The following is a 16,513-nucleotide window of genomic DNA, read 5'->3' as shown; positions in this document are numbered from 1 at the left end:
TATTATATAAATCTACTCTAAATACTTATTTAAGTCTTCGATAGTCTAAATCGATATTTAATTATCTATATTTACTATAACTCTATTAAGTTATAATCTTATTTAATATATAACTATTATAGTTAAAGCTTAAAGAATATTATATAACTTCGTTAAGTATATTATATATTAGTCGCTTAAGTCTAAATAGATATTAAAAGTAGAATTAATATCTAATAATATAGCTAAAGCTCTTATCTTTTTATTAATCTCGCTATTATCTATATATATTATTATATAACTCTTATTAATCGATCTTTTAGCCAGTTCTTTAGCGGCTTTTTTAATCTTATAAATTATTATTTTAGAAGACTCTTAATTAAAAGCGACGCTAAAAGAGCGTAGTTTCTTAATCTTATTAGTATCGTCATATCGTTCTTCGAATCTATTAATATATCGCTTTAATAAACTTAATTTTCTATTCTTCTTAGATTTTCTTTTAGACTTTTATCGCTCGAATTATAACTTAATAATCTTATTATATATTAAATTAATAGCGATTTATAAGATAGCTTTTAAGATAATCTTATCTAGCTATTATTTAACTAATAGAAGATACACTTTTATATCGAGTATTAAAATAGATATAGTCTTAAATACTTTAGTTATCTTTCTCTTTATCTAAGATTAAATCCTTTATAATAATAAGAGATAAGTTTTATTATAGTTAATAGTATCTTTAGACTAATATTATATTAAGTAATAATACGTTATTTATAGAATAATTACCGCCTAATAGAGCTATCTTATACTCTTATAATTATTACTCTATATCGATTTAATAATTCTTATTAATATATCGATACTTTTAATAGTCTTAAACTAAATCTTCTTATTATAGTAACTTTATAGAAGTTTAAAGTTAATTTCGACTTCTAGATAGCGAATAAAGCGTCTTATCTTAATATATTATCTCTTATTAAGTTATAAAGAATAATCTAAATTAAATCTCTATTTTCTACTAAGATATAATAGTTAATATTTACTAGAATTAAACTTCAATCTATATTATAACGCCCACTTTATATAAACTTCGTTATAGATTTTATAAAGAGCGTTATAGTTTTCCTCGATAGAGTCTTTTACTATTAAAAGGTCTATATCGTTTATAAAGTTAGTAGCTATTATTCCTAAGTCGACGCGACTATTATATTTATTAATAAGATTTAAATTATAAAAGAGATAAAGTATAGGCGATAGCGGTAATTCTTAAGAAATTTCGATTACTATAAGAGTCTTTAATATAGAATATTCACTTATTTTTAATATTATTATTCTATTAGATAAGAATAATTCTACTTAATTAACTACTCTTATATCGATTTTTCGCTTTTAAAGATTATAAAGTAGTTGAGAATAAGAGACTTTATTATATATATCTGAAATGTCTAATAGTAACATTATAGTTACTTTATTAGAGTTCTAGATCTAATATATTCTTTCTAGAAGATAGTAAATATCGTATTTATATAATCGTAATCTACGACCTTTCATATATATAGTCGATAGAAGTCTATATATCTTTATAAGATATACTATTCTTTTAGCAAGAATAAACTTTATTATCTTTTCTATAATATTAAGTAGAGCTATTAGCTAATATTCTTTAGAAATTAAATAATTCTTATCCGACTTCGAAAGAATAATTATTATTAATATTCTAAAGTACTCTAAATAGTAGCCGTTTATTATATATATATTAAATATTCTATATAGATAAGAGAGTAACGACTTTAGGATCTTTTTAAGAATTAGATTAAGAATCGTATCTTCTCTCGAGACTCTCTTTAACGGTACTTGCGTTATAGTCTTTCTTATCTTATTTATAATAATTATATCTATTAAATAGACTTATAAATATATCGTATTAATGCTAATATTATCTAACTTCGTCTATATCGATAGTAGAAAGAACGTTCTTATAAGAAGATCTACCTTCAAGCTTAATTCGTTATATTCTTATTTATCTTTATTAAATAATAAAGAGAGATACGCTTATATTATAAGTTGTTTTCTAGTCTACTTAATCTTTTTCTATATCGTTTATAACGACTTATACGCCTCTATTATAAACTCTCTAAACGCCTTTTAAGTAGTTCTCTTAATTAGATTATTTTTAAAGTTCTTAACGACTTTATACTTATCTTATATTTTCTTTAAAAGCGTTATTCTTTAACTTCTTTTTAGCGATTTATAATATCTTTATACTTCTTTATATTCTAATATAAATTTCGATTTAAACTATAGCGATAATTTAATAATCGAAATAAACTTCTTTATAGTCGCTTAAATAGAGTTAATAATAGTCGCTACTTAATAATCGATATTATCGTTAATAAGATTTTTACTATTTCCTTAAAGATTAACTAGATACTCTTTCGATATTATAACTCTAGCGAGTATCTCTCTTAAGACCTCGATATTTAATTTATTAAAGTTTCGATATATTATTAATACTAACTCTATTACGATTAGCTTAAGCTTTATAAAAATTAAGAAATAATTAAATTCGCTTTTAAAATTATTTTTAATATTATAATTAATAATATTTACTATTAATACTAGAGTAGTAAATAGTAGATCTATTATTATTTAATAGTTTTTTTTATATATTATTATTTCTATTAGTAATACTTATTCTATAACGAATTCTTTCGCTATAAATATTAATTCTTCTACTCTCTTATCGATATAAGTATTTAATCTTTTCTATATTATATAATAAAGATTAAAATCGCTTAATATAATTTATTCGTTATTCTTAAACTTCGTAAGCGTCTTATATAATTTATTAAGTTCGTCTATTTATTAGTTATCGAGATTATATATCTATAAATCTAAAAAGTTTCTACTAAATTTTAAATTGCTAATCTTGCGAATAGAGTTGAAATTAAGAATTTCGTCGGTTTAGCAACTATCTTAAAAATTAGCTAAAATTCCGCCGGTTTAGTAACTATCTCAAAAATTAGTTAAAATTCCGTCGGTTCAATAACTATTCTAATCTTTTTTGCTAGTTCTATTAGTTTAGTAGTAATACGTATAAAAAAAGAAAAGTTCTAATAATCGACGTTGTGATAGTAAGGTTCTACGGCGATAAGTATTAATACTAATTTAAATTTAACTACGAAATTAGATAATTTAATAAAATTAGTCACGTAGATAATACTCTAATATAGCGTATAATAATACGTATATTAATGATAATATATATTAATATTATATATATATAGAATAATACTTACTAGTAGAGTATATTAGAGTATATTACGCAAAATTTTTAAAGTTACTAAATTTTTTTAAAGTTGCTAAACTGATAGAACTAGCGGAAAGAGTTAGAATAGTTACTAAATCGACGAAAAGAATTAGATATAAGTAAAGTCTGCTAAATAAACTAAATCGTGCTTATAGTGCGGACCCGGCGGAAATCGTACGGAAAGAAACTTTTCAGATTTGTAGATATAGATATTATATATATATATAATTCTATTATTTTCGAACTTAATATTAAAAGTATAGAGGTTTAATAAATAATATAATAAATATTATTACTTTAGTAATATTCTCTTATTAATATAGAAGTATATTTATACGTTATTATAATAGAGATAAATTAAGTTAAATCTATTCTTTAGAGAATAATATAATATATTTAAATTAATATTTCTTTAGAGCTTCTAAATTACTACTATATCGATATTATAAATCTTTTTATTATCGAAGAGTTCTATTATAACTATTTTAAATTTTCTTATATTATATTATAGTATTAATAGCTAACTAAGATATACTATTATTTCTTAATATTATTATTAATATTACTTACTCGCTCCGCCTAGTTTATAAAATCTATATCTTCTTTCTAAATATTTTTCTTTTCTTAATCGTCGATAGATTAAATATATCTCTTTTTATTTCTATTAATGAGAATCGTAATTCTCTTATTATCACTCTTTTAACTTAGAGACTATCTATCGTTCTCGAGATTATTAATTTCTCTTATCGCTATATCGTTCTTATATTATTTAACTTCATCTATTACTTTAGAGAGTAATCTATTTCTAGACGAGACTCTTATTAATAATATAGAAATATATCTTCTTTTACTCGGCTAGAGATTTAATATAATAATTCTTTTAAGATTTAACGCTCTAATTTCTTCTCTATTAACTATTCTATCTCTATCTACTAGCTTATCGCGCGTAAATATTAGTCTTAAGAAAAATTTCTTATTTCGCTTACGATTAAACGTATTCTAAAAGTAATTATTTAATTAATCGCTTATTTAATAGCTAGCTAATATCTTCTTTATTATTATCTATAAATTTAAAAAGTAAATTTTCATATAATTTTCGTCGGGTTCGTATTATAAGCACGATTTAGCACGATTTAGTCTATTAAATAAACTTTATCTATATCTAATTCTTTTCGCTAGTTCTATTAGTTTAGTAACTTTAAAAAATTTTTAATAACTTTAAAAATTTTACGTAATATACTTTAATATATTCTAAGTACTATTCTATATATATATAATATTAATATATATCACTATTAATATACGTATTATTATACGCTATATTAGAGTATTACTTACGCGATTAATTTTATTAAATTATCTAATTTCGTAGCTAAATTTAAGTTAACGTTAATATTTATCGTTATAGAACCTTATCGTTATAACGTTAATTATTAGAACTTTTCTTTTTTTTACGTATTACTACTAAATTGATAGAATTAATAGAAAAGATTAGAATAGTTACTAAACCGGCGAAATTTAGACGAATTCTAATTAGATTTACTAATTCGACGAATTTTGTAATTTCCGCGATAAACGCGCGATTAGCAATTTCAAATTTTGTAGAAACTTTTCAGATTTATAGATGATTATAAATTATAAAGAAATTTATTATCTCGTCATTCTTATTCTCGCTATCTTCCTCTTCTTTACTATATATATCTTATTTTAAGTCTTATATAGTTCCTTATAAATCGAATATTTATAAGTATCGACTATATAATCTTTATAATAATACTTTTCTAAGTATTTCTCATATACTAAGTAATTCTTTTTAGAGTATATAGTCGATAGATAATTATATTTTTAGTATATAAAGTATTACTTTAATCTATACTACTTATTATAGACGTAATAATTATATAATTTCGAATCGATAACTAGACCTTCTTTTAATACTCTATTTTCTTTCTCTAGAGATACTAATTCGATAATTAATAAACTCTTATTATAACTTTCTTTATTCGCGTCGAATTAGTCTAGTTATACTATATTAAGACTTAGCGTATTAATATTCTTATTCTAAATTCTTTTAATTACTATAATTATATCTTTAATATTAAATATATTAATTCTCACTTTATAGAGTAGAAGACTATACGTTTTAATAATTACTCTCGCGCTATCACTTATCTTTAAAGTTTAATTCTTACTTTTTCTTAGTTTATTCGTCTTCTTCTTATTTATAACTATAATATATATATCGCTACTCGCTAGCCTTCTAGTTATTCTAATAGATTTTCTTATAATATCTATATTTTTTATATATTTATTAATTATCGTAATTATCTCGCTCGATATCTTTCTCTTTAATACTTTACTTATTATCTTATCTTATAACTTTATAATAATCTTATTTAGCTTATTATATAATACTTAATCTTATTTTAATATTATTAATAATATAATAGAAATTTCTTTAATAGTAAAGAAGAATATTAAGAATTAGCTTAGTACGCTAATATAGCTAGCTATCGATATATTACTTTCTAAACTAACTATCTAATACTTAATATATATAATCTTTTTCTTTATATTATTATCTTAATTACTTAAATTAATAGCTAGTTTATATACTTTATTTAAGACTATCTAAATTTTAAATTTATCGTTTATTCTTTCTATAAATACTATCGCCGCTCTAAGAGTAATAGCTACTTCGTCTATTAATAGTTTTTAATCTTTATCTATTATTTTTAATATAGTATTTATTAACAACTTTAGTATAAATATATACTTCTTAAAATTATAACTATTATAATCTCATTAAGATTAATTAATCTTATTCGATATAATTATAGAAGTATAGATATTCTCTAAAGTCAATTAAAGAGATACTAGCCTTACTAAGTGCTTTGAATATATATATCTACTTTCTATAGCTCAATAATATAGCATGAGCGTTGTGCGAAAGTTTTTGTCGAGGAGGAAGCATGTGCTTGTGTGAGTAGTTATAGGGCGTGGCTTCCTTACAGGCTTTCACAGCTAGTCCACATGTAGCGTAGCGGCTTGGCCTGGTGGGAGCATATGTCTGCAGCAGCCTTCCTGCTTCATAGAATAATCAACACCTCCTACCCACCAGAACTCCTCTGCTCATCAAATCTCCAACTCGCAGGGCTTACTTCTGATCGAATAGAATTTCATCAGACCACACATTAAGGAGCTAGATGGCTCAAGAAATGCAGACAGACCCGGAACTTGTACTTGCCAGAGGGCTGGGATGAGAGTGAACGACTGCTGATCAACAACTTCTTCGAGCTGAGAGTCCCGAAAGTAGCCGAAACAACTTGTTCGGCTTCAGAGTGTCGCGAGTTTGCACAGACGCTCATGCAGGGGAAGAAGATTGTTCTGGTCAACAACCAGGGATTCCACAGCTACACGCTAGCATGCCCGGAAAGCAACCATATCATCCAGTTCCGGTTGAAAGAACTTTGCACCAAGTTCATCGACGAGGCCAAGGAGATCTACGGTCATCTTGTCAGCCGTGTGGTTCATCACCGCGGCTTCACTCTGCCGGTCTACACCATCGACATTGTTCCCGGGGTAGCACACTACTGGCAGGAGCCTTCTCGAGACCACTTCCCGCTTGAACGCGAGCTGAACACCATCATCGATCTAGCCCAGTTTATTGCTAGATCATCTCACTTTCCTCATCCACCAATCGAGTGCAAAGATAGCAGCAGAACGAAACGCGCTCGCGACACCTTCGAGAGACTCGAACAGAACTCGTCGCTCAAAGAGATCGCTCCAGATATATACGCCGAAGTCACCTCCGTCACGCCAAAGCTCCACCTGCTTCAAGACCTCCCTCTAGTCCTCACCCACACTGATCTCGTCGGTTTGAACATCTTCGTCGACCGCATTACAGGCGGTATCACGGGTGTGATTGATTTCGATGATGCGCAAATCGAGGCTTTGGGAATGAACATCGTCACGCTCTACGAATGGTTCGTCGGCAACATGGAAGATGGTCACTGGTCTCCCTACGATATGCCTGCAGGCGATAAGTACGGCGGCAAGAACGTGGGTCAGGTGTTGGAGGCTGCATTCTGGGACGCCTTTTGGGACAATACGTCTCCGGATTTGAAGAAAGAGGACACCAAGGAGGCTCTATCTGTAGCTCTGAGAGTGGGTGTAGTCAATCGCTACATCGTGGATGTTGGTATGCTTGACGAGGTCGATCTTGAGAACGGCCGCGGTGACGATCGCTCGCTGGACTATGCGAAGGGCATACTGTTTCATCTCCGAGATTCAGGAATATAGTATAGAATCAGACAAATCACGTCTGAACACGGCATCTACCATTTCAAGCGTGTGCTTTCGTTCTTACCTTGTCCGGGGAAGGGACTATTCCTGGAATTCTGCTCCTGGGCTCTTGATACACCCACAGTTCTTCAAGGCCGCAACTGGATCCCATCCTCCAGTAGCGTCAGTGAAAACCTCAAGCTGAATAACTTTGACACAGATACCCATCACTGCGTGTCCTTTAGCATTGATGATCTATTTGAGGATGACCGTGGCATAATTTCAGCTAGAGACGCCAAATACGCTGAAACTTTTGCCTGGGAGGTCGTTGAGTACATCCTCAGAGCTAATGTGCAAGAATTTGCTTCGAAATACCGAGCTTATACTATTCACTGTCTGCGATGCCTGATGCCTGTGTTTGAGACGGATTGGGTTATATCCGCAAACGGTCGTGACGATTTGCGGCGGGCAGGTCTACATGCTAGCCCTTCCAGTACACTCTGCCCGTCTGGCCATCTGGTTCCATAACAATGTCACGGGACAAGCGCGTATTAAAAAACGGTTTGTACACTCTCTCGAACATTTGGCGATTTCTCTCCCTCGATCGCTGTCCGAACGTCTCCTGAGCCTCCCGTTCTTCTTTTGAGGTGCTCGTAACAGGACCATATCCTATACAATCAAGGTAGTGCTCTAGCTCTACACCGATGAAAAGTCCTGGATAAGCTATCTCAAATGTTTCCTGAATGACATGCCATTCACAGTTCGGTGCGAAAAGTAACGAAGTGGGCGTGGCAAGATTCTGAGCAGCAGGGTTTTCGAGTACAGTGAAGCCTCGGGATCGAAGGAATTCCGCATCCAGAGAATTCATGACGGGATCTTGGATGAAAACGTCCGGAATTTCGTGTGTCTGTCCTTGATACTCGAGCCGTATCAGCAATGAAGACGTCCGAATGTCCGACAGTTGGAGAGGGTATCACGGAGGGGAGACAGGCTGTATATCACTCACGAAGAATATCAAGTATAGCCTCAAATGCAATGAGCTGATCGAATGACCGATCTCCAGGACAGTAGGGATGAGTACCCGTAAATGTGCCTATCCCAATGCAAATGCAAGACTTTAATGTAAAGTCTTGTACTTTCGAGATGGTAGTTTGGAAGAAGTCAATCATCTCCGCACAGCAGGAACCCTCTTTCCATCGAGCAGTACGTTCTTCGTGGGCCATGACCAAGTCGTTCAGCGTCATACCAGGAGGCGCGATTGATTTCCGAGATTCATACAGCATTGGCGCTTGTGATTCCTTCCCATCTTTGATCAAATGAAGCCATCCGTTGGGATCCTTGATGAATCTGGTCTCGCCGATCAGAGGAACAGGCAATGGTTGAGGAATTCCCCTTCCAATGGAGTAGACAGTCTCGTCATTACTCGGTTCGGCGAACTCCTGTAAGTCGGAGTCATGGGATGCTGCTCTTTCCAAAGCCATGTAAGGTTTGACCACACCGCTCGTTAGGAGACCGGGAAGTTGATCGTCGGGGATACTCACGCGGATATGAACGGATGTGATGGTTCTCCAGCGTGGCTAGCGGGGGAGCGATTGCCTGGCGGCGTTCTATTCTCAGCCCTATACGGAGGTTGGCACGCAAAGTAAGGTACTGAACATGCCCAAACATGCCAGAAGTTCGGGCTAGGTTACCTAGACAATGCGCTTAGAGATCAGGCCTAAGCCGCGCATTCCAAGGCTCAACGTAGGGCTCAATGCCTTATAGAGGCGCCCGGAGCTCAAACTTAAGCTCCCAGAAAGATTTACGCCATAGGCTTACCTTCCGAAACTAGGGCTAGGGTTACTGCTAGCTCTTCTTGGCATGTTCAGGACTTTACCTGCCGACCTCCGTAGACTAGGCTGTTTTGAAGAATCAAAGGATTGAATTGCATTTCAGAGGCGTGATACTGTAAAGAATAAGAATGATCACGGTATCGTGTGGGTAGAAGAGGATGTAGATTCTATGAAGGCAGGATCCCAAGGATTCCCTAAGAATCTAGCCAAGCAAACTATACTATATAAAGCTAGAAAGAACGACCTCGTAGAAAGCACCTTTCGACTACTACGAAATAAATAAGATAGAGCCTTAGCGACTATAAAGCTATATACAAATATAGGTAAAAGAAATAAAGCCGTAGTATAGTATAGTATCTAAAGTAAGAATAAAATTAACTACTATTATTTCTATAATTATTTTTATATAATACTATAAAAAGTAAGAACGCTAAAGCCTTTCGTAAGTATATATATCTTTAAGAAAGTATAAACTTCTCGGGAAAGTATAAACTTCGGGAAAGCTTCTAGCGAGGATATTTAGTAGTTTGCTATTATAATAATAAGAGGGTAATAGAATTTAGAAGATAGTCTATACGAGTAACGAAGTTCTTAAGATAATCCTCGTGAAATATATATCTGATTTTTCGACTATTAAGTTATATAAGTGTAAAGAATCTTTTATAGAATCTACTATATTTACTTATTCGAAATAGATCTCTTTAGCGAGCTTTTAATTTTTCTATATTCTTCTAATATAATATAATTAGATTATTAATATAATACGTAATTTACTTAATTTTCTTATTATATTAGAAAGCCATATTCTTCTTCTATTAATTCGAACGCTATTTAATTATATTATAAAGATTCATCTAATAAATAAGATATTATTATACGATCTAAGTATAGCTAATAGAATCCTTCAGCTTAATTATTTAAGTAGAAATATTATATTTAAAAAGTATATATAAGATAGATATATTAATAGAAGCTTTCGATAGCGATTTAAAAAGAATATTAATAGAAGAGATTCTTAGATATTTAATAACTCATATATTAACGAAATCTCTAGTCTTTAATAATCGCTAATCCCATTTCAATTCGATATAAAGAGAATTCTTGCGAAGTACTACTTTTAGAAGTTTATTATAAATCTTAATTATTTCTATACTCTTAAAAGTATTAAAAGAGCTATATATAACGATAATACCTTCGAATCTTAAGAATTCTTTTAACTTATTATTAAAGAAATATTAATTATAATCGAGATAATAAATATAAGACTTTCTATATATAGTAAAGAATAACTTAAGATATTAGATAATATTCTTTATATTAATAAAGATAGTAATAAAGAAAACTATAAATCTACTTATATAGTAGACTTTTACGAGTATAAAAGTAGATTTCACTTTAGTAATTTTAAGTAAATCTATAAAATCTATTTTTATAAGTTAAAAAGAGTATATAACTTTAATAGAATATAAAGGCTAAGATCTAATAGTAGGTTTATACTTAGTATACTTAAGATATCTAGCAATATACTTCTTAATATTTTATACTTTCTTAGGCTAGTAATAGCTATATAGTCTTATTAGAATATTAATCTTAGCCTAATATCTACTTTTATTATAAACTTTTCGAAGTATAATAAGTACTTTTCCTTTCAATATCTGCAAATCTGAAAAGTTTCTTTCCGCACGATTTCCGCCGGGTCCGTATCATAAGCACGATTTAGTACGATTTAGTCTATTAAGTAGACTTTATCTATATTTAACTCTTTTCGTTAGTTTAATAACTAAATATAGTAAACTTCGCGTTTAATAAGCTAAGATAGTATTTATTTAGATTAATTAGATTTTAGAGTAACTGTAAGCTATCAATTTAATAGTATATATTTAAAAATTTAAGAGACTATATATAAGATAGATTTTTTAAATTATCTAAGATAGATAATATTATTAATAATAATAATATCTATTAAAAGTTTAGTCCGACTAATTAAATATATATTAAAAAGATTTTCGAAATTATTCGAGCTAGATAGTATTATCGATTATAATAATATCTATAAAAATTCTAGATTAGTTAGTCTCGCTAATAATATTAATATTTATAGCGTATTTAAATTAGACGATATCGTCGATTATAACAATATCTCTAGAGTATCTAATTCAAATTAGACTCGATATCTCTAAATATCTAGTAAAAGTCATCGATTTAAAATTTATCGCGGTATCTTATTATAATATTAATAATATTTATAATCTCTAAGATATAGATTTTTAAATAATTAGAATTTTAAGCGCTATAGCGGTGTTTAATTCTTTATTAATTCTTATTTAATTCGCCTAGTAGATAAAGAGACTAATTCTCCCTATTCTATTTACTACGCTATATATTCTTTATATTTTTCCTCTCTATTTAGTATAACTTTATTAATTTATAAATACTTATTCTCTTTATAAATCGTCTTTTCTTTTATTCGCTATAATAAAACTATAGACGATATATTAAAGTTTAATCTTTTTTATCTATTCTCTCTACTTATCGAGACGCGGAGTATTTATACTTTAGACTTAGAGAGATTTAAGTTCTAATTATTATTTATTAAATCGATTTCTTTCTATTTAATTATTTTATATATCGATTATTTCTTAATAACTCGCGAGATTCTCTTATTATCTTCAATTAGACTTAAATTTAATCTCTTAAATAATTTAATATTAGCGAACCTTAGTATAACTTTTTTTAAGATATTTACGAAGCTCGATTTCTCGGTAATATCATCTAGCGAATTCTTATATAAGTTATTTAATTTAGAGAGTCTTTATACCTTTCTTATTAATCTAAGATATATCTCTAGAATACGCTATTATAATATATAGCATATAATAAATCTTTTCTATTATTTTATATCTCTTTAGAACTTCTTAATATACTTATATATTTCTAAGAAGTATTATAATTATATAAGTAGTAGAATAATAGTAAAGAGCTTATCTTCGACTTTCTTATTATCTTATCTTTTAATATAAAAATATCTAGAATTATAATTCTTTAGACTATAATGAAGGGCGATTATTATAAGAATTATAATATTATCGAATAAGAGTAACTAAAGATATTTACTTCTTTATCTAAATTCGAGAGATACTCTTTTACTATAGAAGAAAATTTTATATAACGATATAACTATTAATTAAAATAAGAAGTATTTTTTATTTTAGAGATTATTAGCTAAAGAAGCTAGTCGATCTAAGTTTCATAAAATATATTATATTCTATCTATTTTATAGATTTTAATATATAAATTAAAGATCGATTAATAAGTTGTTAATTATCGTCTTTATATCTTTAGATAATAACGTTATATAAATCTTAAGATAAGATTAAACGATATTCTAAATTTTCTTTATTAAAGTTAAACAAAAATCGTCTATATAGTCGAAAAGCTATATTCTTATTAAAAAGAGCTTAAAATATTAATAATAATAATTAATTAAGAGTATTAATATCTTTCTCGCCTTAAAATATATAAATTAATTATTAATACTTCGTATAAATCGAATATTCTTATAGAGTTACTATCTTTAATCTCTTTATATTTTAATTATTACTTAACTAAGCGTGTTAATATAATACTTTAACTAGAGACTTAACTCTTAAAGATTTAGATATTTAAGACCTTCGCTAGTTATAATTATTATAAATAAAATAATTTTTATTATCTTAAATATATTAAGATGCTCTTTCTTAATATTATAATCGCGCTCTTTTTATTATATTAAATTATCTTAAAGCGCGATCTAACGATTATCTTTATTCGAGTTATCTTATAAAGTATAATCTATATATCTTTCTTTATTCTAATCTATCGATAATATATAATTTGATATTATTGAAGATATTAATAAAGCTTTAAATTTCTCTATCTTATTTAATAGACGTATTAATAAGAAGCTTAAACGAGTTATATATTAATAATGTAACTTCGATATAATAGCGCTTAACGACTCTATTTAGTATAATACTTTTTAATATTAAATTATTTATAGCGATTTAGTTATTATTCTACTATATTTAGAATATATACTTATTCTTATATTAAAGCTCTATGCGAAGTGCTTTAGCTTCGTTATCGTAAAGATAACTTCTCTTAATAAGTTATTTTCTATTTCGACTTAATATATATTTATTAACTTAGATATTTAATTATATAGTATATTCTTATTTCGCTCTATTAATTCTAATTCTTTATCGCTAATAAGAATTATTCTAAATTCTATAGTTTATATTAACTAGTTTATATTAATATTACTTAATTTTAGAATTAATTAACTAATAATTAATATTACTACTCTTTATTCTAGATTTAATAATCTTAATACTTAATTAAGATTTAGATAAAAGTTTTTCTATCGCTTTCTATTAAGATATTAACTCGATAGAAGATATAGATTAAATAAGAATATATCGAGTTTATAATCTTCGCCTTTATCTTTAACTTTAGAAGAGAAATCTTTTTTAATATTTATAATAGTATATAAAACTAAGAGAGTATTATTAATATTAAGAGAAGCTTCGTTATATATAATAATTATAATTATTAATAACTTCTTTATCTTCTCTAAATTAATAAAATCGTTCAAGAATTTATTATCGTTATAATTAGATACTATATATATATTCTTTTTAAGCTTATATATTCTATAACGTTTAGATAATCTAGAATCTATCTATCTATATTCTTTAACGTATTTTTTTTCTTATTAATCTTCTTTATTTTACTCGCTTTCTGCTAATATATAGTTAATAATATCTTCGCGAATAAGTAAATTATAGTTTATATTTTCTATCTTCTTAGCTTTCTTCTTTCTTCTAGCGTTTTTAGCCCTCTTTATCGCTATTCTCTTTTTTATATTCTATTTTAAAGTTTTTATAATCTCTATAATTTAAACGTAGTAAGCTTACTTAATAAAATACGAAGTATTATAAGTCTTCTATCGTTATTAAAAATTAGAATAAAATTAATACTAAACGCTAAAGACGATAATAGATAAAATATAAAAGTAAATATATTTAAATAGATAAAAAAATAAAAGGATAAAAGAAAGTTATTAATTTAAAAAGGGGGCTATTAATTAACGCGTTTTTAATTTATTTAGATTAAAGCGCGTTAAATTTTTATTTAAATTCGACTATCTATTTAACTTAAATACTCTATTCGAATTAAATAATATTTTCGCTAATAATTTCTATTTAAATTAAATAAATTTTCTATTAATAATTAATATTAAGTTAATTATTATTTATTATTAAATATTATTACCCTAATTACACTTTCTTATTTACTTTTTTATTCTTAAGTATTTTTTTATAAATAATATCTATTTTAGTATATATAATTATAAATCTTTTAGTATAAATATTTATCGATAATAATTACTTCGATATATTAATAATATATTTTATTTTCTAGATAGCGTTATATATAAAGCTATAATTTACGTAATTATCGATAACGATATTATTATAAACTTTATAACTATTAAAGATAATATATAATTTTTTTTAATAATTTAAAGCTATTTTATATATAATAGTATATTTCTACTATAATTAATATTATCTTTTTATAATTTTTATCGATAAGATATAGAGGTTAAATATTAGCTTTAGCGCCTTTCATATTATCTCTCTCTATTTAATAAAGATCGTATATTTTTTTTAATCGAAGTCTATTAGAATATAGTCTATAAAGAAAATTTATATTAACGAATTTTCTAGAAGTTATTTAAGTTTAATATTATTAAATAATATAAGATATTAGCTATATTAAAGACGAAGGTCTTATATTATATAAAGCGTAAGAAGATATTTAGAGAAAGTAAAGACTATAAATTATTTTAATAAGATAGATTCTTTATATTATAGAATTTCTTAAAACTAATTAAGTTTTAGAGAATATAACGATTATAGTATAAATATCTAATTATTTCTTATATATATATATATTATAACTTTAAATCCTTTCGCTAATAGCGAGAATAGTCGACTTAAGCTATTATATCGCTTTACGTATTTCTCTTAATATCTTCGCTATCTTTTTCTTTTTTTAAAATAAATAATCTCTTCGCGTATTAGTAATAGTAGATATATATAAAAAATAAATATTTATTTATCTAATATTCTTTAATTATAAAAAATATAGAATTCTAATCTCGCTCGTATATCGATAATATAATTATCTTAAACTTTCGGGAATAATTAATTTTAATATCTTTATTATTAATATAATATATAATTTAATCTATTATAGCGTTATATACTTTATCTTCTTTTAATATATTTATAAATATATCGAAATCGATATTATTTATTATAACGCGAATTAATATTTAAGTCTTAATAATATTAAGAGATAATATTAGTATATCGATTATAGTTCTCTTTAAATATATATAGAAACTAGTTTAATTAAAGATATATAATTATAATATAAAGTCGATATTATTAATAGAGGTAGATCGTTCGTTTAGTCGCTTATATTTATAAGCTTATATATATATATAATTAATTTTTATAGTTATATCTAATTCGTAATTATTTAATTATTCTCTTAAAATATTAGACGTAAAGACTCTTAAGAAGGCGTTTTTTAGTTATTTAAAGGTCTCGCCGAGCTTCGTTTAATTGTAGAGAATATTAAGCGCGCTTCTAATTAGATATCTCTTTTTTATCTCTTATTTTAAAAAGAAGCGAATCTTTTTATAATTAGACTCTTCTATTATTAAATCGCGTAAGATAATTAATACTATTTAGATTTTTAAATTAATATTAATATAGAATAATTTAGATAAAATAGATAAAGATAACGCGACGCTAATTTATAAAAACTTATATTTTATATCTAAGATTAATTAAATTATAGAATTCTAGAAGAAGTAGAATAATTCTAGAGAAAGATATATTAAAAAGAATATTATAGAATTAATAAGAATTTTAATTTAGAAATAAATCTTACAGGCCGATCTTTATTTAATAAATCTTATTATATTATTTATTCTATCTATTTAGAGAATTAATTAATAATTAAATTAAATAGTTGAAGTCGAATAAT

At 26.5% G+C, this 16,513-nt stretch overlaps 2 protein-coding genes across 2 annotated transcripts; one reads left to right on the top strand and one right to left on the bottom strand.

The window, feature by feature from the left end:
- Positions 1-6,658: 6,658 nt before the first annotated feature.
- Positions 6,659-7,594, top strand: HO173_012631 (uncharacterized protein; the record flags this gene model as incomplete). Its single annotated transcript, XM_037314466.1, has 1 exon — positions 6,659-7,594. One exon carries the CDS (start codon positions 6,659-6,661, stop codon positions 7,592-7,594), a length of 936 nt encoding a protein of 311 aa, XP_037158631.1.
- A 463-nt stretch (positions 7,595-8,057) lies between these two features.
- HO173_012630 (uncharacterized protein) lies at positions 8,058-9,057 on the bottom strand (the record flags this gene model as incomplete). The annotated part of the gene is made up of 2 exons (XM_037314465.1): positions 8,058-8,488; positions 8,583-9,057. The coding sequence occupies 2 exons, from the start codon at positions 9,055-9,057 to the stop codon at positions 8,058-8,060; spliced, it is 906 nt and encodes a 301-aa protein (XP_037158630.1).
- Positions 9,058-16,513: the final 7,456 nt, after the last annotated feature.

Source organism: Letharia columbiana (assembly GCF_014066305.1).
Source record: "Letharia columbiana isolate WasteWater2 chromosome Unknown Sc0000087_s0, whole genome shotgun sequence".
NCBI lineage: Eukaryota > Fungi > Ascomycota > Lecanoromycetes > Lecanorales > Parmeliaceae > Letharia > Letharia columbiana.
Note: the sequence above shows the minus strand (reverse complement) of the source record. Positions and strands in the feature narration are given on the sequence as shown.